This window comes from Physeter macrocephalus, chromosome 16 (assembly GCF_002837175.3).
Source record: "Physeter macrocephalus isolate SW-GA chromosome 16, ASM283717v5, whole genome shotgun sequence".
Classification (NCBI taxonomy): Eukaryota; Metazoa; Chordata; class Mammalia; order Artiodactyla; family Physeteridae; genus Physeter; species Physeter macrocephalus.
The window spans coordinates 67,772,410-67,799,757 of NC_041229.1; the positions used below are offsets into that span (position 1 = coordinate 67,772,410).

General features: G+C 36.2%; 1 protein-coding gene across 11 annotated transcripts in view; it reads right to left on the reverse strand.

Annotated features, from left to right (window-relative positions):
- The window catches only part of BTBD10 (BTB domain containing 10), a 91,199-nt gene that overhangs the window by 57,012 nt on the left and 6,839 nt on the right, over positions 1 to 27,348 (reverse strand). For 5 of the 11 annotated variants that reach the window (XM_055091663.1, XM_055091664.1, XM_028501406.2 and 2 more), the window contains exon 2: positions 9,199 to 9,356. The exons of 4 other annotated variants lie outside the window; for them this stretch is intronic. In XM_055091663.1, coding sequence (XP_054947638.1) covers positions 9,199 to 9,299 — 101 coding nt within the window. In that variant the 5' untranslated portion in view covers positions 9,300 to 9,356. The remainder of the gene's footprint in view (positions 1 to 9,198; positions 9,357 to 27,348) is intronic. 2 more of the 11 variants (XM_028501408.2, XM_028501407.2) reach the window with 2 other exon arrangements.

The following is a 27,348-nucleotide window of genomic DNA, read 5'->3' on the forward strand; positions in this document are numbered from 1 at the left end:
AAATTGGGTCATTTGTAGAGACGTGGATGGATCTAGAGACTGTTATACAGAGCGAAGCAGTCAGAAAGAGAAAAACAAATATCATATATTAATGCATATATGTGGAATCTAGAGAAATGGTACAGATGAACTGGTTTGCAGGGCAAAAACAGAGACACCGATGTAGAGAATAAACGTATGGACACCAAGGGGGGAAAGTGGCAGGGGGGTGGTGGTGGTGGTGGTGTGATGAATTGGGAGATTGGGATTGACATATATACACTAATATGTATAAAATGGATAACTAATAAGAGCCTGCTGTATAAAAAAAAATTCTACAGAAAAAAGAATAATGCTTTGAAGCATAAAGTATTGATAAATCAATAGGCAATAAGTCTCTCCAAAAGTTTTAAAATCTTACTAAAATAGTCACTCTCAGAAGCAAGTATCTATTTATATCAAACTTTAGAATATTAATTCTGCATGAATTTCCATATGTGACTTTGTCACCTAATTTGTTTAAAAATTCTAAATACATGAACAGCTTCCAAAGGTAGACAGGTTCCTAAGAATTAAAGAGAAATTTTAGGATCTCTATCATTTTGTTCAGTGAAACTATGGACTCCTAAGGGGGTTGGGAGTAATAAAACTAAAGTAATATACATAGAATTTTTTAATCTAACAATTATTGCAAAGTTTATAACAAAAACCATGCCACTCTCTGAATGGATAAACTGTTGTACATATATACAATGGAATAGTACTCAGAAATTAAATAAGAACAAACTACTGACATGTTCAACAATGCGATAGATCTCAAAGGCATTACGCTGAATGAAAAACCCAAACCTCAAAGTTTACATCCTATCTGACTTCATCTATATATCATTCTCAAAATGGCAAAATTACAGTGATGGAGAACAAATCAGGGGTTGTCAGAGGTTAGGGATGGGGAATGGGTATGACTCTAAAGGCATAACATGCAGGAGTTTCTCTGTGGTGATGCAAAAGTTCTGTATCCTGATTGTGGCGGTAGTTACACAAATCTATATGTGATAAACTATCACAGAATATATACCAGAAAAAGCACATATAAAAACTGATGTCTATAGTCAGTTATAGTACTGTATCAATGTCATTTTCGTAGTTTGATGCACTTCTGTGAGATATTATCATTGAGTGAAGCTGGGTGAAGAGTACCCAGGAACTCACTGTACGATTTTTTTAAAAATTTCTTGTAAATCAAAAACTATTTCAAAATAAGTTTAATAAACGTAACAAAAAAGGCAATAAACAATGTAAAGACAGGAAAAAAAAGCAAAACTGTAATCAATAAACTCAGTGCTATTTAAAAATGTATCTGTAAAACAAGGACGGGAATTTTTTTTTTTTTAATTAGAGAATGAAAAAGAGTTCTTAGAAATTCAAACACAAGAGCAGAAATTTTAAAAGGTTACTAGTAGGGTTGAAAGAAAAAACTGGGAATAAAAGAAAATGAAATGAAAAATGAGACTGTAAGGATGAGAAAATTAGAGGAAGGAGGTCACTATTCAAATATATACTGATATGTTCCAGAGAGAACAGAGAAAACAGAGGGGAGTAAGTTATCAAAGAAATAATACATGAAAAATTTCCAGAAATAAATGATATTTACAAGCACTGCTGCTAACAGAAAATTGTTGTAACAAATACATAAAACTAAAATATCTACAAAGTAAGTAGTACTCACTTATATATGGCACCCTTGTGTAGTATACACAGGTTACAACCTTATATCACTTTCCTGCTTTGAGGATTTATCTTTAAACACTTCCAGCAACTAACATCATAACCTGGTACATCTTATTAATGTTTGTTGAATTTAGCTTAAGTTTCAGGACATACATAACATCTAAGCATTTCCTGTGACAACTGTTTATTCCTTGTCAAATACTTCCGTGTGTGTGTGTCTGTGTGTCTACAGAGATATAGATATGAAGCTTTACAGTTTACGAGGTGTTTTAAACACTTAATCAAGCTTTTAAAAACACTTTTTTTTTTTTTTAAGACTAGCTGCCTGGTGATGGGGCCTATTTAGTGTGTCTTTCTTTTTTAAAAAATTATTTATTTATTTTGTCTGCACCAGGTCTTAGTTGTGGCACACAGGCTTCTTAGTTGCTGCATGCATGCGGGATCTAGTTCCTGGACCAGGGATCAAACCTGGGCCCCCTGCCTTGCAAGCTCGGAGTCTTACCCACCAGACCACCAGGGAAGTCCCCAAAACGCATCTTTCCTTAAGGACAAGGTAAGCATCTTTGTAAATTTCAGATTAGATGTTCCCATCCATTTTTTTAATTAGTCTGTCTTAAAGAAGCAATATTACTTTGGGGAAAAATAAGCCATTTCTATTACTATAGTCTATATTATGTTTTAGATTTTTTAACTAAACCTTTTAAATGGTTTTATATTAATATATTTTAAGCAAGATGTTCCAGAAGAACATCTGGAATATAAGATGTTCCAGAAGACAATTCATTTAGCTAGATGCATTACTTATCTCTATATTCATGTTGGTTTTCTGTCCTTACTAGAAATGTTTGCTTTGCTATTACTATTGATGGTGGTGATGGTTTGCTTTTCCTCTGACAAAGAAGCTCCTAAATAAGACGTGAGGAATATTTTTCTTCCCTCATTGCCATACATTATTAGTACACTTTCACCGATTACCTTCTTAAAATGTAATATAAGAAACCCTTTTGGTTGGCCTTTGCATTTCTTAAAAGTCTCAGCTTGTCTGAGCTCTGTTTCCCTGATTTTTAAGAAGATTTTCTATACTTTGTTATGGCAATCTTATCTGCTTTGTTTTAAAAGTAGTGTGCATATCTTTAAAGAGTTCATTGTATAATCACACTAAGAATCTTTTTCCTTCTGAAAAGTATCAAAATTGTATTTTTACTTAACTCCTTAAGACATTCTTCCTTTTTAGAGAAATTTATGCTGTGGAATCAAGCTGATCTTTTCTCTGATCACGAATCAGAAAAACTCAGATTGGTGAAATAAATTACAAAATATATATACATAAAACACTATGCAGTTCTCAAGAATTATGCTATAGAAGACTTTCGTGACAAAGGGAATGTTCATGATTAAGTTTGCTTTTTATTAAAAAAAAAAAAACAAGAGATGGGTTATATAAGTGTATACAGTAATATCCCAAAATCATTTTTAAGCGTATATGTGTGAATTTACATTTTTATATATACACAGGGAAAAAAGGTTATATGCGAAAATATTTAAAGTTTTTCTTTTGATGGTAGAACATTTTAATTTTATTCTATGTGCTTTTCTGTATCTATCAAATTTATGTAATGAATATGTATTACTGTTATAATAACACAGGCATTATTTTTTTAAAAATAAGCCGAACCAGAGAAAAAAATATTCTATAAAGTATATGTCTAGCGTGAGATTTCTGCTTTTATAACTCTATTACTAAAGTAAGCTTAGAAAAACATTTCTGGACACAAAACCAGGGGAAAAAAAAAAAGCCAAAATAAGATACCACCAGTTAGCCTACCTATACAAATAAGTTATGATAACCATCAAGATGACCATTCAAACTTCTAGAAATTAAATGGGGGAAATCACAAAGAACTTCCTGACATTTCAAGGAAAAGAATGTTATAAACTACTTAATAACATTTAAAATAATTTTAAAATGTTGCATATCCCCCCAAATCCCTACCAAATGAAGGCTCAGTAGGATAGGTATAATGAAGACAAAAGAAAAAAGCCATTAGTCAAATTATTTAAAATTGTGCCAAAATTTCCTAATAAAGTAAGCACTGTCACCAGTCAAGACTTAAAATCTCATAGCAAGAACAATTATCTTCATTTAGAAATATTTTCTGGTTGAAAATCAATTTGCAGCAATCCAAAAACATATCTGATTTACTCTCTATTTCAGTGGCAGTATCTAGATCATCTATTCAGAGCCTGTGTTCCAAAAAACTAGGAAAAAAGTCATCTTAACCAGTTAAAACTTTATCATTCAAATACATTCAGTTCTGTAAAATATATATAAAGTGATTCAACTAATCCTTAATTCATCCAAAAGTAAAAATACATTCACCTTCTTCTTTAGGAAATTATTTCATTTCTCTATCTTGAATTTTATTTTCAAATATATCAAAAATATTATTTCAAAATTAGTTTTTCCTTAAATAAATTTTATATGATATTCATAAGAAACAATGTCAAACATAATGCATTCTCAATTACATAAAGATTCTACTAAGACTTTAAATGAAATAAAAAACAAAGCCTCAAACCCATAGAAACAATAAAAACACACACTATTTTAAATAACTTGCCATTAAACTGACAATCAAGACATATGATCTTTAACATTCAGAAACATAAATGATCATAATGAAACAAAGGCTAAACATATCTCTCTCAACCTCTCTCATATATGTATAGAATTATAACCCAGCATTATCATGTAATAAATGAATACACACCTTACTTTAGTATATGCCAAAGCAGACACACAAAAACAAGAAAAAAATTTTGAAATCAGAGTATAAAGGGACTCTGCTTTTTCAAACAATGCAGCACTGAAAGCCAGGTCAGCATCCTTGGGCATTACTAGGAAACTTTAGCACATCTGATATTTCCATCATCTTCAGAATTCCTCTGAACAATGAGAAAATTTCCCAGTCCCCCTACCTCACCTGTCTACGGACTTCCTTTAGCTTTCCTCCCTCTACTGTGTAATAATGCTATTGAGGTTATTTAGGCTTTAAATGTTCAGAGATACAACCCCCGCTATATATTAATTCAGTTTATTTTCTCACAGACACTGACTCAGCCGTGGGTTGTGCAGCACTGACGTTTCTAACGAAACAGCATCGTGTGAGCTGTGATCGTCCCACTTCTCCATCTTTGTGCAGTGATTGGATATTGTAACTGATAGACAGGATGAAGAAAACTCAGGAGATGAGGGCTTAGTGATATGTAGATATGTTGCCAAATGCCATCTGTAAAGCTAATTCTAGCTCTGCCAGCTTGCCAGGTTTTAGAAAACTAGGATGCAGCTAACTTTCTTTTTTCCTTTCAATATTTTATTGTGTACCTATTCTGGGCAGTAAAACTTCTCTTTAGAACTGAAGAGAAAATATTATCTGTACTTTAAGAACCCACTAAGGACTACTCTTTAAAGCAACCAAACTTTTCCATTTCTAAACTGCTGCTAGGACTAAAGAGTGACTTAAAAAGGAAAATAGAAAGCTCAATCTTCGTGCAGTCTCAGAAGAAAGGAGCATGCGTACTTCTATGTGGGAATGAACCCTTGCGGCAAAGTCTGATATTGAATGTATGATGCATTTATCTTTAGTAACCTGAGCAGACTGCAGATCTGAGTTTTAAACAGTTGTATTCGACCCAATTCAAATATGAAAGAGCTTTTAGCATATTGTCACTCTAGGGCATTTTAACATCAGTTACACAGAAAAGGTGCTCTTTCTTTTTCCTTTTTAAATAGCAAAAACTCTTCTAATTTAAAGAAAGTTGTCATAACTCAAGCCAAATAAACTTCAACTGAAATGACCTTTAACCTCTCAGCAAGCTACCAGACCCCTCAATATAAGTATTAACTATACAACTACTAGTCAGAAAGAAATAAAGTTCAGTAATTTTTCAGCTATCTAATTCATTTGTATGCACTTGCAGAGGAATCACAGGCACCCTGAATTTCATCCACGTCCAGATCAGTATCCCTGCTTTGTCTTTTATATCAGTGTGATACCTATTAAATCTACATTCAAAGAAACTTCAGAAAAGAAAGTACCTTAAAGCTGTATCATGTAAAAGAGAAACCATAACGCAATGCCCATCAAACCCTCAAACCTTCAAGGTAAGCACATGTGTATAGTAATTATTACTGTTACCTTTATAATTCAAGAAATTTATTTTTATCCTTGCCAATAAGGAAGGGTAAAGGGGGAAAAAAATCAAACGAAAAAGATTTTAGAAAGCAGGCTATTCCAATATGTGAACAGAACAAAAAGCAAATTTAAACAACTTTTCTGAAAATCCACAAAAACTGAACCAATAAAGTATGCTTATTTCTTTATTGCTAAAGGCTGAATGTTTTTAGTTTCAAAATTCATCTGTTGATATGTATTCCCCCAATATGATGGTATATGGAGGGGAGGTGATTAGCTCATGAGGGCAGAGCCTTCCTGAATGGGACTAATACCTTTATTTTAAAAGAGATCCCAGAAAGATCCCTAGTCCCTTCTACCATGTGAGGACACAGCAAAAAGAGGGGTGTCTGAAGCAGGAAGCAAGCCCTTACCAGATACCAAATGTGCCAGCGCCTTGATTTTGGACCTCCCAGCCTCCAGAACCATGTGAAATAAATTTCTGTTGTTTATAATATAGCCACTCAGTCCATGGTATTCTGTTATAGCAGCCTAAACAGACTGACACATTTAGTTTTTGTAAATTTAAATCCCCAATTCTGTTTGAGGTGGCAACAGGAGCACGTATATTTCTCAGTCTCCATAATCCGGAGATGACCATATGACACAGTTCTAGACAATGATTTATTGATATAAGCAGATGCCCGCTGGAAATTTCTGAGAAATTTAATTTCCTGATATAAATGAAACCTCTTTCCCATCGTCCCCGTCTCCCCTTCCTCCTCCTCCTCGTCTGGAAGGTGGACATGACAGTTGGAACTATGGTAAGCCATCCTGTGATTGTGAGGAAACACCAAGAAAAATCAAAGACTTTTGACCCTAATATCCTGAAGCCTTTTTGTGTACAAGAAAAATAAACCCCTAAGTTAAGCCAGTGTTTAGTCCGGCTTCCTTCTACTCAAACATCCCTAAATAAAATACCCAAGATTCAAAAAAAGGATGCGAGTAGGCAGAAGTATAGATGAAACAAAATCAGCCATGAGTTGATAACCTGAAGCTGGGGAATGGGTACATAGGGGTTCATTATACCTGTTCTCTCTACTGTATATGTATTTTAAATGTATCACAATAAGTTATTCAAAATTTAAAAAAATGAATGAGAAACTTGTTTATAAATTCTAGCTTTGTCATTTACAAGTTGGATGGCCTTGGGCAAGTTTATTAACCTCATTTTTTTTCATCTGTTAAATGGGGACAGTAATACTATTTTCACAGAGCTCTACCTTTAGATCCAGTCAAGGTAATCTCCAGAAGGTCCCTGGCAGGAATGCCCTATGCCCTGCATCTATCTAACCATCCAAGGATTAGTTCAAGTCTCATTTTCACCTGTTCAGACTGACACTGATTCCTTCTCTGAACTCTTATTTTACTGCAACTCACTACCACAGTTTAGTGTCCTATTGTCCTCTAATTGTTCCATACGTGGATATTAAAGCATTCCATGATGGTACCCTGACGAACTGCTTAATCTCTCCTGAACTGAGCACAGCTTCTCAACAACACTTGCTGCTGTTAGTTTTTAATACCGCTCAATTAATTTACTATTAATTCAAAAACTACCATTTTAAAAAAGTCAAATTGAATGTATTTTTAAAGCATGTGAAGTTACATGTTCGTAAGTTCATAGGAACAAGAGGTCTCAAAAAGTAAACTGTTTTCCCTTGGGTAGTTTTTCCATGAATGAGGTTAAGATAAGGTCAAAGGATTTCATTTCATGGTCTTTCCATTAAAAAAAAAAAAAAAAATCAATACATTGGTATTCATTTACTTCTCTAATATTTTTCACATAAACAACCAATACTACTGCAATCTTATTTTTAAAAAAGCACCAAAAAGGTACTGATGCTATAGAAATCAAGAAGAGCTATGATAACTGTTTTTACTGAAGTAAAATAACAGCAATTTTAAAAGTACTGTTTTTTAATAAATTTTTCCCATTGTACACACACAGCTTTTATAAAGCAAACAATAGTTTATTTTCACCTTGTCACGACTTCATATACAACACAGTCTTGTACATCAGTAGAAAAATATTAAGAACTAGCAAGGATAAGATATAATTTACCTGAAAAAATGTATACAACATATCAGATATAAATAAAGCCCCATATTTAATGAGATAAAACCAGTATCTCTTTAATCTCAAAGACAAAATAAATATCCATGTAAAACAGGATGGAGAAAAAGAACTAGAGCACCAATTGAAGGAGACACACACACACCAAAAAAACCAAATAAACCAAAAAACACTCACACCACTGGTGTGTACTTATAAATTAATAAAGTCAACTCAACGTCTTCATTTTAGACCTCACCACATTAAAAGTCCACAATAAAGGTACACATCTTGTCAGGAGACTTAAATAGTTACTAGTCACTCATATTTTCTAGCCATGTATATAGCTTAATAAAAGTAGCTGAATCATTTCTTTAAAATTACAAAAAGGATTTCAATATCACGGCACGTTTTTATTCTTTTTCAATAAAGCTGGCATTAGTTATCAGTGATCAGGAGACTTTTACATTCAAGTTAAATGTTCAATAATATCCCCTAAGTAAATATTCATAAAGCACAACTCTCTATGAAAACATGCTTACGTACCTGCATTATGTGAGGTTTATGAGGTGTCAACACCTTAAAATATCAGATCATAAAGTGTTCTAAACAAGGCGTTCCCCATTAAGTCACACAGCACAAAATGAAAGCTTTAAAAATAATGTATAAATGGGCTGAAACTTTTCAACTGAATTTCATTTAATGCAGCAAACTTTAAATGAACCAGGCGAGTCACTGATGGACTGATTTTACTATTAAGATCACAATGATAACACAACATAATTTCACATAGTTAAAAATGTACAGGGGCAAAGACTGACAAAAGCCTATAAATTTTCATACACAATGTATTTAGAGCACAAAAATTCATATTAGAGAGTTTTAAATACAAAGAGTTAACCTGTCTTGCCAGACTTCCCAGTTAAATTAACTATAGCATTTATTCATGGGGTCAACTAAGGATATTTTAGCATTATTTAGAAACAAATAAAAATTCATATAAATACAAATATAAGAAAATTAAACGGAAAAAATGTTTCCCTCAAAGTTATTTAAGGAGAAATGCAAACATTCATATATTTTGTAAACCAGCTCCCATCCTCTGACAGGACTTGGCCACACCAAATGCAGTTTGGGTCTTCATAAAAATCAGTTTTATCAGAGCTTTGACATGTGAAATACATATTTTCTACCTACCTTGAATGTTTATAAAGTTTACGAGGTCTACTATGCAATTTCCGATCCCAATTCTCTGGATCACTGGAGTTACTGTCATAAGGATGAGGCCGTCCTGCCATCCCACTTCAAGCTTCCTCACACTACTGCTCTGAAAGCACACATGAAGCACCCATAACCTACATAAAAGAGTAGTGTTGACCTTTAAATCTATTCCATGCAGAGTAAGTCACAGAATTTTGTATCCTTTCTGACATTACTGTGACATTTTTTAAAGTGATGAACAGGATTATAGAATATCAGACACACAAAATGCCACAAATCAGATTAAAATAAACACCAAAAGCCTTTTTAGGTACTTTTCATTTGATTACTCGATTTGTTACTCCTATACAAGATTTTAATAATGTGCTATTTGTATTTAGTAAATATACTTATTGACATTTGGGTACCTCATGTTTCCAAACATCAATACAGAACCAAACAAGACAAAAACAACTCCACAGAATGATTCTTTCAGACAAAATTTCATTTGGAACACATTTCTTAATTACTAAAATTTTAAGATACTTAACAAAGCATCTAGTAAGACCAGATAACAATTGTTGTTATTTCTTTAACCAAGTTAAAGACCATGAATAGAAATTTAATATTTGTTCAAAACTAAAAGTATGCAAACATCCTGATGTTTCCTTACAGCGCAATTATCAAAAAACATTTTGTCAATATGATTCATGTATTTTATGCCTTTTCATATGTGAGGCTTATGACTGTTAGTTCTACTACAGTCCTGTAAAATTACAGAACACACTTAACAACAGCTTTACGAAATACCTGAACTAAGCACTTTAAAGTATATTCACTACCCAATTTAATCTTCACAATCAACTTACAGGGTAGGTATTATACTCCCCATATACAGAATAGAAAACAGTCTGAGAAAGTAACTTTGCCAAAGGTCACAATGCTGGTCAACAGCAGGATTATAAAGAACAATGAGAATTTATTACTATATAGCATAAAGTCTTGATCTTGAAAAATGCTCAGACTATTCTGTTTAGAAATAGGTCAGATTTGACTTTTAGAGATTGCAAACACCAAAAGAAAAAACAAATGAGGTTAAACAATTTGAACAAAGTTATGTAAACTGGATTAGAACCCAGGTTTCCTGACACTCACTTCTATATGCTTTGTATATACTTTTCCAAGCCAGATCTGATAGAGGGAAGTGAGGAGGGATTTATGCATTAAAGTCAAAGGGATGAGAGGTAATGGGATGGACGCCTACATTCTCCACCCCAAAAAAAAAGTCAAAGGGAATCCAGAATTGAGAAAATACTGTACTTCACTGAATTGTATAGATTATTCCAGTACAATTTCACCAAAAAATGCCAAAGATAAACTCATGAAAATTGTTAGTCTATCTCAGAGCTCATTAAAAGAAACACTTTTATTTTAGAGAAACTATTTTGCTACTTTAGAATTTTTTTCTTAATAGTTAACTTAGTACTTTCTTTCCAAAAACAATTGAAAAATCGAATAATAAATTAACATTTTAACATAATATGTAAATAAGTAGCTCAAAAAGTGAAGTAAAAAATAATAAAGGAGGAAGGAGGAGAACTGTACAATGGCTAATTCAAATTCCTTAGCAAATGACGCACAGTTTATTTGCTGAATACTCCTGGAAAAGGAAACCTTTCCTGAAGGATCGCTAAATGACTGATTAAAAATCAGTCAGGGGGCTTTTTCCCTGGTGGCGCAGTGGTTGAGAATCTGCCTGCTAATGCAGGGGACAAGGGTTTGAGCCCTGGTCTGGGAGGATCCCACATGCCACGGAGCAACTAGGCCCGTGAGCCACAACTACTGAGCCTGCATGTCTGGAACCTGTGCTCCGCAACAAGAGAAGCCGCGATAGTGAGAGGCCCGTGCACCACGAAGAAGAGTGGCCCCCGCTTGCCACAACCAGAGAAAGCCGTCGCACAGAAACGAAGACCCAACGCAGCAAAAATAAATAAATAAATAAACTCCTACCCCCAACATCTAAAAAAAAAAAAAAGAGGTAATTTGAAACTACATTAAAAAAAAAAATCAGTCAGGGCTTTCCTGGTGGTGCAGTGGTTGAGAATCTGCCTGCTAATGCAGGGGACACGGATTCGAGCCCTGGTCTGGGAGGATCCCACATGCCGCGAAGCAACTAGGCCCGTGGGCCACAACTACTGAGCCTGCGCGTCTGGAGCCTGTGCTCTGCAACAAGAGAGGCCGTGATAGTGAGGCCCGCGCACCGCGATGAAGAGTGGTCCCCGCTTGCCACAACTAGAGAAAGCCCTCGCAACAGAAACGAAGACCCAACACAGCAAAAATAATTAATAAACTCCTACCCCCAACATAAAAAAAAAAAATCAGTCAGATATTAAATGAACATAAAAACCACAAATTGTTATGAAAACAAATAAAATCTCAATTTCATTTAATTAGAAAAATAAAAATGTATTTACTAAAGAAGAAACCCTTTAAAACTTCAATTTGGTAGTATAGTTAGTTATCGGTCTTGAAAAGATGAGGCAGAAGAGAAGGGTGAAAAAGAACAAATCAGAGAGAAAAAGCAGGAAGTCAGGAAAAAATGGTCACAGACCAAGAGAGACCCAAAAGGTAAAAAAGAATAGTAGGGAAAACTGATAAGGAGGGAAATGAAAGATGTAGAGGCTTAGCAGGTTGTGTAGAATGAGATTTAGAGCATTTTAGAGCATTTTCTCTTTACTGGATAGGTCTTCCAATAAGCTATTTCAGGCATTAGCATTTCCTTAAAGGGCACATTAGCTCCTAACCCTTAACTATAAGACACACCCTTCTGGAAACCCACAGAAGACCACTGAGCAAAGAATAATCCTAAACCATGGGAGACAGTGACTAAAAAAATACAACCACAGGAATGAATAAGGAAAATTCCAATTCATATTTTCCACTATTTTACAGTGGGTGGCACATGTCTAGTAGCTGGGAAATATCAGTATGAATTCCTAATCAATCCTACTGAAATTAACAACATGTACATTATAGCCAGCCACAAGAAAAGTAAAGAATGTTCAGATGAAGGCTATCGAAAAAGTCAACTGGAAAATCACGTTTACATTTCACTTGTCAATAAAACTTGAGGATCACCATGTGAAGGATTTCACCCCACTCCTCACTCCCAATAGCAAGGGTACAAACTAAAAAGAAGTGAAATTCAAGTTAAGGTAGCTGGAAAAAAATATGCCTGTGTTTGCCTACACATGCTAGCACATTTTTAAATGCTACAGATTTAACTACAAACAAATAAAAAGCAAACAACACACATTATATACTATTTTGAAACATCTAATGATCTTTTATATTTTAACCAATCTCTATGCCATACTCAGTGACATTAATCTTATTTCACTCACTCATTCATTCATTCATGTACTTATTGAACACCTAATATAATATGCCAAGAAATTTATAGATGCTAAAGCAAGTTGGATGTCACTCTTGTGCTCAAAAAAACTCACCCTCGCATGGGGAGAAAAGACTCCACTAACAGCTCTATACCGCATACTCGTGTATCTCTCCTACCTGGGTAGTCTTGCATTGTTACCCCACCCTCCAACCCCATATCTTGGGTATTCTTTGGAATTCCACCTTCATCTGCTGGGTCCAGGGAGACAGCAAAGAAATAGGATCAAGCCCTTGAGAACACCAGGTTTTACACATAACATACAATGAATCAAAAATCTTGAAGTCATCCTTGACCTCTCTTTTCCCAACATCAAGTCTAACTTCAAATTTTTCTTTTGACTCCTTCTCTCCCTTATCAATCATAAGGCTGCTGTCTTCATTTAAACCCTTAATAGCTAAGAATAAGCCTCTTACTTGACCTCTTTACCCCATTCGATTCCATATTAGCTCTGCTATAATCAGAATTATCTTTCTAAAAACTTTTAATGGCTCTTCATTTCCTGATCTAAGCTCCTTACCATAAAAAGTTCTTCAAAATCTGACACCTGGATCCCCAATGTCTACTTTATATTAGGCAAATTATAGATCTGGTTTGGATCTTGTAATCATCGAAAAACAATTTCTGGATTACTGGAAACAAAGTTCTTAGACAATATGTAACAATTCTTTACTAATATTTTTAGGCATGACAGAAGTAATGTAAGTTCTAAATAATCTAGAAATAATCCGTACAGAGGCTGGAACAACTGGGCCTGTTGGCTAGAGACATACATTCAGGAAACTGCCAAAAGTCAATTGGGAAAGAGTGAGTCGATTGCTTCTCCTTCTCTTGGATATTACTACCTTTAAAACAGGAGGCAGGTGCGGGTAGGCAGAGACAGAATCTTCAAGACTACAGTATCATAAGTAAGTACTCCCGGGTACACTATTTCCAGGCACTATTAATTAATGGCAATGACCCACAGAAGAGCTTAAAAAAAAAAATCCAGGACAGTATCCAGAGACAATTTATGCTGTCCTTCCTGTTATCAATGTGCTAGGAAGATTACATACTTTCTCCTATTTAAAGCTCAAAACAACCCAATATTACTATCCAGTTTCATAGATGAGGAAATCTTAGGGCTAAGATGAGAATCCCAGTCTAACTGAAAGCTCATGTTCTTTCCAATGTAGCAAGTGAGGTACACAGAAATTCACATATTTGCTCCTTATTGCCAACAGATGTCACTTTTAAACCACAGCCATCTTGTGGCTTTGTGCAAACTATTGAGATCTCACTCTAAATAGTATCATTACACAAGAGCTTTTCTGTTAAGTGAAATTATTTTTATCTCTCAAACTTGGCAAATAAAGTGTGTGGTGGTTACTGGAGAGAAAGACCTGATAGAGAGGGAAAACAGTGAATAGAACAGAATCACATAGTGATACCAGGGTGAGACACTAAGGACTGCCTTCAGCTGCATAGAAAGTCAAATACCCAGAGGTGGGAGTGGGAAAGACTGACCAAGAGGTAGTCAAGAAGGCACCTGAGCTAGCAAAATGTCCCAAGGAAACCTTTCCTATATGGAAAAGACCAAAAGGAGCGATAGCCCCACAGGGCAAATGAATCGCTTGAGATTGGCAGACTAAAAGAGCAAACACCTGAATGCTGGGGGTCTAGATGTAGGAAGAATTTCTGAAGGGCCAGAAACTTGAGGGATCATTTGATGAGCTTCTCTCCTTATAGGCATAAAAGAGAGACTGTACCACCTTGAAGGCACAAAATACATGATATAGATATAACTGTGAAAGAAAAAGAACAAGAGGAAGCAGCTTTTAAAAGGAACCAGAGGCGGCTTCCCTGGTGGCGCAGTGGTTGAGAGTCCGCCTGCCGATGCAGGGGACATGGGTTCGTGCCCCGGTCCGGGAGGATCCCACATGCCGCGGAGCGGCTAGGCCCCTGAGCCATGGGCGCTGGGCCTGCGCGTCGGGCGCAGGATCCCACATGCCGCGGAGCGGCTAGGCCCATGAGCCATGGCCGCTGAGCCTGCGCGTCTGGAGCCTGTGCTCCGCAACGGGAGAGGCCACAACAGTGAGAGGCCAGTGTACCCCCCCCCCAAAAAAAAAAGGAACCAGAGGGATGAAAAGGAACCTCCTGCAAATGCAGCCGAGAGAATTGATCATGTGAGCCTCATGCAGATAACAATTATTTAAATTTGGATTAAAAAATTTTTTAATTGTTTTATAGCATTTTTTGGAAAGTGTCCCAAAGCATACAGTAGTAAAAAAAAAAGAGCTTACTCTTGAAAAACTCCAACTGGAAGGGAACAGAACCATGAGATCAGCTTGAAGTTTTTATGCTGAGAGCCCTCCCTACCCCCTACAAATATGGTGAAGGCAGCCACACAGCTCAAAGTGGTAGAGAAAATAATTCAGGACTGGAAGTGCAGCTGGAAATTTAAAGCAGACATACTGGGAATGAAAGAACCACAGAAGCATAAAAATCTGAGCATAAACTCTGTTCAGTTAAATTACACACGCATGGGGGGAGACCCCAGGTAGCCCCTACGGTAGATTATAGAAGAATTGAAAGCTACATGGTGTAAGATCTATGAGTTTGATGCTTTTTAAACTGAATGCATTCCCCAACCATACAGCCCAAGCAGCAGGAAGCTGAAGACCTTACTGGCTTGGGATGTCAGAGAGCAGAGACCACTACTGAAAGACAAAATAGATACTAGGAGGGAATCCCCAGAAGTACAGGAGCCACAAGGCAGATCAGCTCCAAAATCTGAGTATAATCTCTGCCCAAATTTTTGGCTGACCACCAAATTACACAGGTGCAGGAGAACCCTAACCCTTACCCCACTCCCCAGGAGACCAAGCTAAAAAAACAAGTAGCTGGAAGAAAAGAACTGAGCACAAATATCAGCTGTCTCATACTGTGTAGGAAACAAAGTTTGCAGATTGAGTCCAGGCAAGTTAATGGTCCACTAGAACAAAAACTCCCTGGGCTTCCCTGGTGGCACAGTGGTTAAGAATCCTCCTGCCAATGCAGGGGACACAGGTTCAAGCCCTTGTCCGGGAAGATTCCACATGCCGCAGAGCAACTAAGCCCATGTGCCACAACTACTGAGCCTGTACTCTAGAGCCCGCAAGCCACAACTACTGAGCCCACGTGCCACAACTACTGAAGCCCGCGCACAGAGCCCGCGCTCCGCAACAAGAGAAGCCACCACAATGAGAAGCCCACGTGCTGCAACAAAGAGTACCCCCCGCTCGCTGCCAACTAGGGAAAGCCCATGCACAGCAAGAAGACACAATGCAGCCAAAAATAAATAAATTAAATAAATAAATTTTTAAAATATATATTAAAAAAAAAAAAACAACCCTGACAATCCTCACAAGAACACCAAAAATTTCAACCAAAAAATTATGAGATCCAAAGAAACAAAACAGTAAAAAGGCAGTCAATGGAAACTGACTCCAAGTAGGTCCAGATGTAGGATTTAGCAAATAAGGACTTCAAAGCACATATTATAAATACACTTAAACAATTACAGGAAAGTATATTCAAAGCATAAAACAAGAAAATGGTCTTAATGAGTGGCAGAAAGGGAATCTCAATAGAGAAGTGAAAACAAAAAATGAAAGCTCAGCTCTAGCTGAAAAGAACTAAAATGAAAAATCCATTAGATGGACACAATAGCAGATGAAATGACCAAAAAAAAAAAAAAAATCAAGGAACTTGAAAACAGAGCATCAGAAATTACCCAACCCATAGAATAAACAGAAAGATTAAAAAAAAACAACAGCTCTGCAGACACAGATGGGACAGCATCTAATGATACAACATATAAGTAACTGGAGTCACTACTAATACACTCAACAAAATGGAATCTCAAAAGCATTATGATAAGTGAAAGAAGCAAGACTTAAAGGTTCCATACCATATGATTTCATTTATATAACACTGTCAGAAAGACAAAACTGTCGGGATTACAGATAGAGCAGCAAGAGGTTAGAGCTGGGGTAATAGCACAAGGTAATTTTGGAGGGTGATGAAACTATCCTGTATCTGGATTGTGGTGGTGGTGGTAGTTACACAATTGTATGCCTCTGTCCAAACTCCTAAGAATGGTACACCAGAAAGAGAATTTTATTGCACTGAAATTTTAAAACAAAAAAACAGCAGTAGAGGTGTTTAATAAATATTTACAAATGTCAAACATATTAGCATGATATAATTAAACCACTTTTGGATCAAAACCCCCACATCACACTGCCCCCCTTACCATCCCAAGCATACTTAATCAACAGCCACCCTCCCACTGCCATAAATGACACAAATTTTTTTTTTTTTTTTTTTGCGGTACGCAGGCCTCTCACTGCTGTGGCCTCTCCCGTTGCGGAGCACTGGCTCCGGACGCGCAGCCTCAGCGGCCATGGCTCACAGGCCCAGCCGCTCCGCGGCATGTGGGATCTTCCCAGACCGGGGCATGAACCTGTATCCCCTGCACTGGCAGGCGGACTCCCAACCACTGCGCCACCAGGGAAGCCCCCTTCAGTTATTTTTATCAGAATATTTTTGCTGTATCCGAGAAACTTAAAATTTTTTAATTTTTTCTCTCATTTGGACATAACAACCTTGCTACATAACAAATTACCACAAACCCAGTGGTTTACAATACCGTATACTATCTTAGTTTCTGTGGGTTAGGAATCCGGCATAGTTTAGCTGGGTCCTCTACAAGGCTACATCAAGGTGTCAACCATAATTACATCCTCATTTGGAGGCTCAATTGGGGAAGGATCCACTTCCAAGCTTACTGAGATTGTAACAATTCATTTCCTTATGGCAGTAGGAGTCAAAGCCAATGATGTAGATAGTAAGTCTGCTAGCCAAATGGAGTCTTACGTAACATAACTAGGAAAGTAACATTCCATTACCTTTAGCATATTCTCTTGGTTAGAAGGAAGTCACAAATTCTGCTCACACTCAAGGCGAGGGGATTATACAAAGGCATGAACACCAGGAGGCAGGGATCATGGGAACTACTTTAGGGTCTGTCTATCTTATTGTCCAACACATTCTGCCTAGGTACGACACTGAAAGTTTAAGATTCTGCTCAGCCCTTGTTCTAATTATACATACCACTATACTAACACACACACACAAAACACATACATCTCTTTTATCTCCTTGACTTCACAGCACTATTTGTCACAGCAAAAACCTAAAACCAATCTAAATGTTCGCCAGAAATGAATTGGTTAAAAATCTGCACAGTAGGGCTTCCCTGGTGGCTCAGTGGTTGAGAGTCCGCCTGCCAATGCAGGGGACATGGGTTCGGGCCCCAGTCCGGGAAGATCCCATATGCCACGGAGTGGCTAGGCCCGTGAGCCATGGCCGCTGAGCCTGCGCGTCTGGAGCCTGTGCTCCGCAACGGGAGAGGCCACAACAGTGAGAGGCCTGCGTACCTTAAAAAAAAAAAAAGAGGGAACGTAACAAATATCCCTGGAAACATTTTTAAAGATATTATCAAATGACTCCTGATATTCCCCCCAAAATTCCTCAAAGCTGCCTAAATCTCATAGAAGCACTTTCAAATGTCAAGACTTATATTTTTCTTATTTGCTGCAGTTAAAATAAGGCAAGTAAATAAAGCTGAGAACTTTATTCAGGATATTTTTATATCCTGATTATATCAATTAGATTATATCTGACTAAATTTTATGTAACTAGCTCCAGGATATCAAATTCAATTGACCTATGCTTTCATTCAAAATCTATTCATTGAGTACTTAGTACCTTTTCAGGCATTCTGCTAACTGCTAGGGATACACTAACAAACAGATTTAATAAAACTGCATGAATTTTCCATTAAAAGTAGGGTACTTTGTTTACTTGAAGGAATTCCTTATCAAATCCACCAAAATGTAAGACTTCCAAAGTCAGCTAATATTCAGCCCTTGATCTTCCAGAGGTGACCTGGAGATAAAATCTCTGAGTTCATTGATTTTATTACTTTTATAGAATTTCTACTGAAATTCTGCTGATTTCTTGTTTAAGACATTAACACTTCAAGAACCATTTCATTTATTCCCCCCCCACCTTAAACAGCTCAATGTTTGAAAATCTTTCCCTATCTTAGGCATCTTCTAAATACCTACATTACATAATTAGCATTATAATGGACTAGATGCTGTTTATAGTGCTAAATTCTTAAAACTCACTAAAAGGCATATATGATTTTTTTAATTTTCTAAGAAAACTTAATGTTTTATTTTCTATGCGTATGTCCCTATTTTTCCTTCTCTTCTATGACTAACTAGTATTGCCTTCAAAACCGGAAACATCTTAGTTGAAGCAAATCACCTTGACGTAAAATTTAATATAGGCAAATCTCCAATAAGCTGATGAAGTGCCTAAATCAAAGGAGATTACATTCAACTCCTAAGAACCAGCACCCTTTGAACAAAGTCAGACTCAATGTTTTCTTTTTCCCTCTAAGATGCTTTTTTAATAAGTTATATTATATTTTTCATATAACTTTTAATATGCTGTTGCATTTTGACCCATTCATTATCCCATTACCTCCCATTCCTTTCAGATTTTTGCTTGTTTACCTGCCCTCAATTCAATAGGCTAGAAAAGGACCTAAGTATGATTCAAGTTCTAGACTGAAGTATTGCCCAACAGAACTTTGTCTGATAATGGAAATGTTCTACATCTGCACTGTCCAAAAAGTAGTCACTGGCTACATGCAGCTTAAAACACTTGAAATGTACAATTGATGAAATGAATTTTCCATTTTAATTCACTTAAATTTGAATAGCCATATGTGGCTGTTACTACCATAAATGGTAGAATAATAAGCAATGACCAATACATATCAGAATGGGTTCCTGAACAATAAGGTCAAGCCATCCTCCTTTGGAAAGGTTACAGACTGGTGGTTAGGTATGAGATATGCCTCAGCACTAAATGAACTATACCAAAATATGCAGTGAGATTTTTCAAGCAGGATAGAGGTAAAGGAGCTAGATGCTAGTATCTAATTCAGGAAGCCTTGGATAATAAGGTGGATTTTCATATACACTTTCTATGCTAATCCATATATCAAGCCTACAAGACACAAGAGGTATCCTCTATTATATAAAGATGATCTCTTTTTAAAAACTGAGAAACTGGCTTAAAGGAATTATGTTACTTGCCTATGTCACATAGCTAATAAATAAACTAGGACTCAAATACACATCTGTACAGTCAAATTCAGTGCTTCTTCCACCATACTATACTGTCTCTCAAGTTTAACACACAACCCATCAAAACGCTATGTCCAGAAAATAAAAAGTGCTAGTGGTCACATTTCAAATCATTAAGAGACAGATAGCGAGATGATAGATTCAAGGTTAGATAGAGAGGTTCTAAAAAACTGGTCAATGGCTTCCCTGGTGGCGCAGTGGTTGAGAGTCCACCTGCCAATGCAGGGGATACGGGTTCGTGCCCCGGTACGGGAAGATCCCACATACCGTGGAGCGGCTGGGCCCGTGAGCCATGGCCGCTGGGCCTGCGCGTCCGGAGCCTGTGCTCCGCAACGGAAGAGGCCACAACAGTGAGAGGCCCGTGTACCGCAAAAAACAAAACAAAACAAAAAACTGGTCAACTATTTCAGCAGAAGATCCTTTCCTTCCTCACATATTATCCCTCCCAAATTCCACATTATTAAAAAAAATCAAAGTAGAACACAAAACCATAAAGAATTAAGAAAAAAATATAAATGAACATTTATGTGACTCTCAGAATAAAGAAGGAATTTCTAAGCCTCAAATCAGAGGGAAAAAAATATGAGAAACAGGAACGTGCAGTCAGACACTTTATGCTCACATTTGCAACAAAGACTAGTGAAAACTTCATCAGGGATCAGAATTGGGACTGCAGACCACTTTCAAAAAGCATTATGTTAGACTACATAAAAATTCAAACTATAAAAGATAAATGAAAAGCTATAAAAATATATATAACAAATAGATAAGATTTTAATCTTAAATATAAGGAATATTTATAAATCCATATTAAAAAAATCTGAACACTGTGATGGAAAAACATGCAGAGTTCATTAAGTTAGCAATTTACAAAAAGAATGCTGGCTGCCAAAAAGGGGAAAAGAGGAAATATTCAACCTCACTAGTAATATAAGAAACCCAAGTTAAATCTGAGATGTTTAACTGATCAAATTGTCAAAGATTTCTTGGTTTGTTTTCATGATAACCAGTGATGGCTAAAGAACAGGGGAAAAGGCTACTCAGGCTTGTGGGAATATAAACTGTAAAACCTGGAGGGTGTCACACATTTTAACACAAGAATCCCACTTTCAAATTTTTATCCTGAGAAATATGTTTATCAAAGAATTTACAGTGGAAGGGGAAGGAGAGGGAAAGGCGGAAGGGGAGGAGGAAGGGAATGTTCATTTTTAAATCTAGTTATGTATTTGTTATATTATTTTAATTTCTCAAAATAAAAAATTTAAGTCATTACATACAGAATGATCCCAATTGTGTGTGTGTGTATGCATGTCTATGTGTATACATGTGTTTATGACTGGAAGCAATTATCATTGGGTCATGGGATTAAGATGCCATTTTCTTCTTTGCTTTTTGGTGACTGCCCCAAATTGCATGCAATGCATTGCATGTTCATATTCAGAAAGATATTACCCCAAAAAATCTACTTTTATAAGTAATTTTTCAAAGTACTCATAAAACAATTTCAAAACCAACAAGTATTCAAGGCTACTGTTAAAAAGTATCATTCACTAGGGAAGCAAAGATGATCAAAGATGTCATACCACTCTTATTCTAAAATATGACACTTTTTCCCGTTCTTAAGGTTTTCAATTCAACTAACTTGAGTAGCTGCACATACATATATATAAACAATGCACATACATGTATATAAATAGTACTATGTATATATTACACATACACAAAAAATGAAAACGAAAAAGAGATTGAGTTAAAAAAAAAGTATAAATGGAAGTTCTGCTGTTTTCTTCATATGGTACAATAAATAAGTTTTATCAAACTCAGGTAATAAGGCCTAATCTGCAGTTTAGTTATCTCTTCCAAACACTAGAGTATTAATGATTTTAAAATACTTTCAGTATTACAGTTTTATAACTTCACTAGTCTCTAATAACTAAATATTCTCTCTTTGAAAAGAGAAACTCAGGCAATTTGAAATATTCAACAAGAAGAAAATAATAGTGTCCTACAGTTACCCATCTTACAGGAACTTAAGGAAAATTCTAAATTAACAAATTAGGAGCCAAAAGGACAGAGCAGACTGCATTGCTTGCTCTCAAGATGTGAGAAAAATAAAATTCAATCCTGCATTGTATAAAGCAAACTGCCCTGAATGAAATAATTACCTTTAAAATAATTCAGCACTATTTGCATGACCATCTAAGAATGAGAAAAGTATAAAAACATTTTGTTGCACAATTATGCCCCTGAGATACTTCCTCAGGTATCTGAGCTTTTAAATTTACTTTTAACGTAGTCCACAAATAGAAAACTCAGGATAATTTTCTATTCATCTGCTACCAGCAATGATAGTCAAAGATCTTAAAGAAAAATAATCCAAATGAATAAAAATAACAAATGTTTCAGAGCTGATAACAGTATCCCAATAGATGATTTTTAAAATGTCATGCCATTTCTCTCTACAATATATTCTCTTTTCGCTTTTCTCTACTGTTCCACCTGGCATTCAAATTACAGAGAATAGAGGAGATGGCCAAGATGGTATAGTAGGAAGACCCTGAACTCATCTCCATCCACGGACACACCAAAATTACAACTACTTACAGAGCAACTATCTATAAGAACAACCTGAAGATTAGCAAAAAAGATTTTCCAAAACTAAAGACATAAAGGAACCACATGAGAGGGGTAGGAGGGGCGGAGACACGATATTGTCAGGACCCACATCACTCAGTCAGCAACCCACAAATGGGAGGAATATCACAACTGGTCCTCCCCAAGGAGCAATGGGTCCAAGCCCCACAGCAGGTTCCCCAGTCCAAGGGGTTGTGCACCAGGAAACAAGCCCCCAGAGTGTCTAGCTTTGAAAACAGGAGAGCTTATATTTGGGAGGGTGGGAGGTGGGGAAGGGGTGTTAGGAAACTGAGACTCTGCTCTTAAAGGGAACACACATAATCTCAACGTGCTCCAAGTCCCAGACCAGAGGCAATAGTTTGAAAGGAGCTTGGGCAAGACCCACTTGCTGATCTTGGAGAGCCTCCCAGAGAGGTAGGAGGCAAATGGGACACACCTTGGGGGAGGAAATGATGGAAAAAGCCATTTTGTGGAGCTTGTTCTACCATGATAACACCACTACAGACAAGCTCCATCTTGGAATCCTCCCTCTAGCCGACTAGTGCCAGGGACCCAACACAACGCTCCAATGAGCCAGCACCAGCCTTGTGCCCACCAGGCCCTGCAGAGAGCCACACAAGAAGCCTACCCTGCCCTCCAGGAGGCTTGCAGCCACCACATAAGGCACAGCTAACTGGACAGGGGACAGCCTTGCCTACCAGCACACTCACAGTACTCAGCCCCAGCACAACATAAAGGTTCATGCAGCCTACATAAGAGGCACCTCTAGAGTATACAGCTCTGGTGACCAGAGTGGAGTGTGCTGCTGGGCCCCATAGGACATCTCCTACATGAGGCCACTTCAAGATCAAGAAACATAAGCAACCTACCTAATACACTGAAAGAAATACAGCGATTTGGCCAAATGAGGAGATAGAGGAATATATTCCAAATGAATGAACAAGACGTAGCCTCAGAAAAAGAACTAAATGAAGTGAAGACAAACAATCTACCCGATAAAGAGTTCAAGGTAGGTAGTGATCATAAAGATACTCAACAAACTCAGGAGAAGAATGAATGAACATGGTGAGAAGCTGAAAATAGCTGGAAAATACAAAGAACCAAACAGATAGCTGGAAAATACAAAGAAGAACCAAACAGATACAATAAAGTGAAATAAGAAATACACTACAAGAAATCAACAGTACATTAGATCATACAGCGGAACAGATCAGCAATCTGGAAGACAGAGTACTGGAAATCACCCATGCTGAAGAGAAAAAAACAAAAGAGAATTTTTAAAAATAAGGATAGTTTAAGAGACCTCTGGGACAACATAAAGCATACTCCAGAAGGAGAAGAGGGAGAGAAAGGGGGCAGAGAACTTACTTGAAGACATAATAGCTGAAAATTTCCCTAACCTAGGAAAGGAAAAGACATTCAGGTTCAGGAAGCACAGAAAGTCCCAAACAAGATGAACCCAAAGATGTCCACACCAAAACAAAGTATAATTAAAATGGCAAAAGTTAAAGACAGAGAATCTTAAAGGCAGTGAAAGAAAAGCCAGCTAGTTACATACAAGGAACTCCCAAAAGACTATCAGCTTTTCAGAAGAAGCTGCAGGCCAGAAGGGAGTGGCCTGATATATTCAAAGTGATGAAAGAAAAAAACCTAGAACCAAGAATACTCTATCCAGCAAGGTTATCATTCAGATTTGAAGCAGAAACAGACTTTTATAGACCAGCAAAACCTAAATGAGGTCGGCATCACTAAACCAGCTTTACAAGAAATGTTGAAAGAACTTCTCTAAACAGAAAAGGCCGCTAGAAATATGAAAATTATGAAAGGAAAAATATCACTTGTAGAGGCAAACATACAGTAAAGGTGATAGATCAACCATTATGAAGCTAATAGGAAGGCTAAAGACAAAAGTAATAATATATATCCATAATAAGACACAACAACAAAAAGATTTTAAATATGATGTGAAAAATATTAAATGTGCAGGGAGTAAAAATTTAGGGTGGTTAGAATCTGTTCAAAATTAAGAGCTCTATCAACTTAAAACAATCACATACGTGTGTGTGTGTGCGCGCACGTGCATATAGCTATTTGTTAACCTCATGGTAACCACAAACCAAAAACCTATAATAGATACATACACAAAAAAGAATAAAATTAAAACATAACACTAAAGACAGTCATCAAATCACAAGGGAAGAAAGCAAAAGAAGAGAAGAACTACAAAAGCAAACAGCAAAGAATTAAAATGGAAAAAGTATATACCTATCAGTAATTAATGTAAATGGACTAAATGCTCCAATCAAAAGACAGTAGCTGAACAGATTTAAAAAAAAAAAAAAAAAAGAAAAAACCATATATATGCTTCCTACAAGAGACTCACTTCAGATTTAAAGTTATATACAGACTGATATTGAGGGGATGGAAAAAGGTATTCCATGCAAGTGGCAAGGAAAAGAAAGCTGGAGTATCAATACTTATATCAGACAAAATAGACTTTAAAACAAAGACTGTAACAAGAGTAAAAGAAGGACATTATATAATGATAAACAGATCAAGCCAACAAGAGGATATAACAATTGTAAATATATATGCACCCAACACAGGAGCACCTAAATACATAAAAGAAATATTAACAAACATAAACGGAGAAACTGACACTAATACAATAACAGTAGCAAACTTTCACACCTCACTTACATCAATGGACAGATCATCCAGACAGAAAATCAATAAGGAAACATTGGCCTTAAATAACACATTAGACCAGATGAATTTAATAGATATGTATAGAACATTTCATCCAAAACCAGCAGAATACACATTCTTTTTAGTGCAAATGGACGTATCAGAAGCTAGGCCACAGAACAAGCCTCAATAAATTTAAGAATACTGAAATTATATTAAGTATCTTTTCTGGAAACAGTATGAGACTAGAAACAAACTACAAGAAAAAGACTACAAAAGACACAAACATGTGGAGGCTAAAAAAACATGCTCCTAAACGACCAATGGTTTACTGAGGAAATCAGAGAGGAAATCAAAAAATACCTGGAAACAAATGAAAATGGAAATACAACAATCCACATCTCTGGGACACATCGAAAGCAGTTCTATGAAAGAAGCTTGTAGTGATACAAGCCTACCTCAGGAAACAAGAAAACTCTCAAATAAACAACCTAACCTTACACCTAAAGGAACTAGAAAAAGCAGAACAAACCCGAAATTAGTAGAAGGAAAGAAAACGTAAATATCAGAGCAGAAGTAAATGAAGTAGAGACTAAAAAAATTAAAAATTTTAAAAAGGTAAACACCAATGAAATTACGAGTTCTTTGAAACGATAAACAAAACTGATAAACTTTTAACCAGACTCATCAAGAAAGAGAGGGCCCAAATAAATAAAATCAGAAATGAAAGAAATAAAATCAGAAATGACACCACAGAAACACTAAGGATCGTAAGAGATTACTAAGAACAAATATATGTCAATAAAATGGACAATCTAGGAGAAATGGATAAATTCCTAGAAACATAAAAATCTCCCAAAAATGAATCAGGAAGAAATAAAAAAAATATGAACAGACCAATTACCAGTAATGAAATTGAATCAATTAAAAAAAACAAAAACTCCCAACAAACAAAAGTCCAGGACCAGACAGCTTTACAGGTGGATTCCACAAAACATTTAAAGAAGAGTTAACACTCATCCTTCCTAAACTATTACAAAAAAATTGAAGAGGGAGGAATGCTTCCTAACTCATTGTACAAGGCGGGTATCACCCTGATACCAAAACCATGCAAAGATACCACAAAGTAAATTACATGCCAGTATCTCTGATGAACACAGATGCAAAAATCCTCAACAAAACATGAGGAAACTGAATTCAACAACACATAAAAAGGATCATATACCATGATCAAGTGGGATTTATCCCAGGGATGCAAGGATTTTTCAATAAACGCAAATCAAAGTGATACACCACAGTAACAAGCTGAAAAATAAAAATCATATTATCATCTCAATAGATGCAGAAAAAGCCTGTGACAAATTTCAAATCCATTTATGATAACAACTCTCAACAAAGTGGATATAGAGGGAACATACCTCAACATATTAAAGGCCATATATTACAAAACCACAGCCAACACCATACTCAACAGTGAAGAGCTGAAAGCACTTCGTCTAAAATCAGGAACAAGACAAGGATGCCCACTCTCGCACTTTTATTCAACATAGTGTTGGCAATCCTAGCCATAGCAACCAGACAAGAAAAAGAATTAAAAGGAATCCAAATTAGAAAGGAAGAAATAAAACTGTCCCAGTTTACAGATGACATGTTACTAAGTATAGAAAATCCTAAATACATTACTAAAAACCACTAAACTAATAAATTCAGTAAAGTTGCAAGATACAAAATCAGTATACAGAAATCTGGTGCATTTCTATACACTAACAATAAACTATCAGAAAAACATATTAAGAAAACAATCTCATTAACAACTGGATCAAACAGAATAAAATAACTAAGAATACATCTAAGGAGATAAGAGACCTGGACCCAGAAAACTATAAGACATTGATGAAGAAAACTGAAGACAACGCAAACGAATGGAAAGATTTACAATGCTCATAGAAGAATTAATATTGTTAAAATGACCATATTACCCAAGGCAGTCTAAATCAAAATACCAATGGCATTTTTCACAGAACTAGAATTAATAATTCTAAAATTTGCATGGAAACAAAAGATCCCAAATAGCCAACAATCCTGAGAAAGAAGAACAAAGCTGGAATATCATGCACCCTG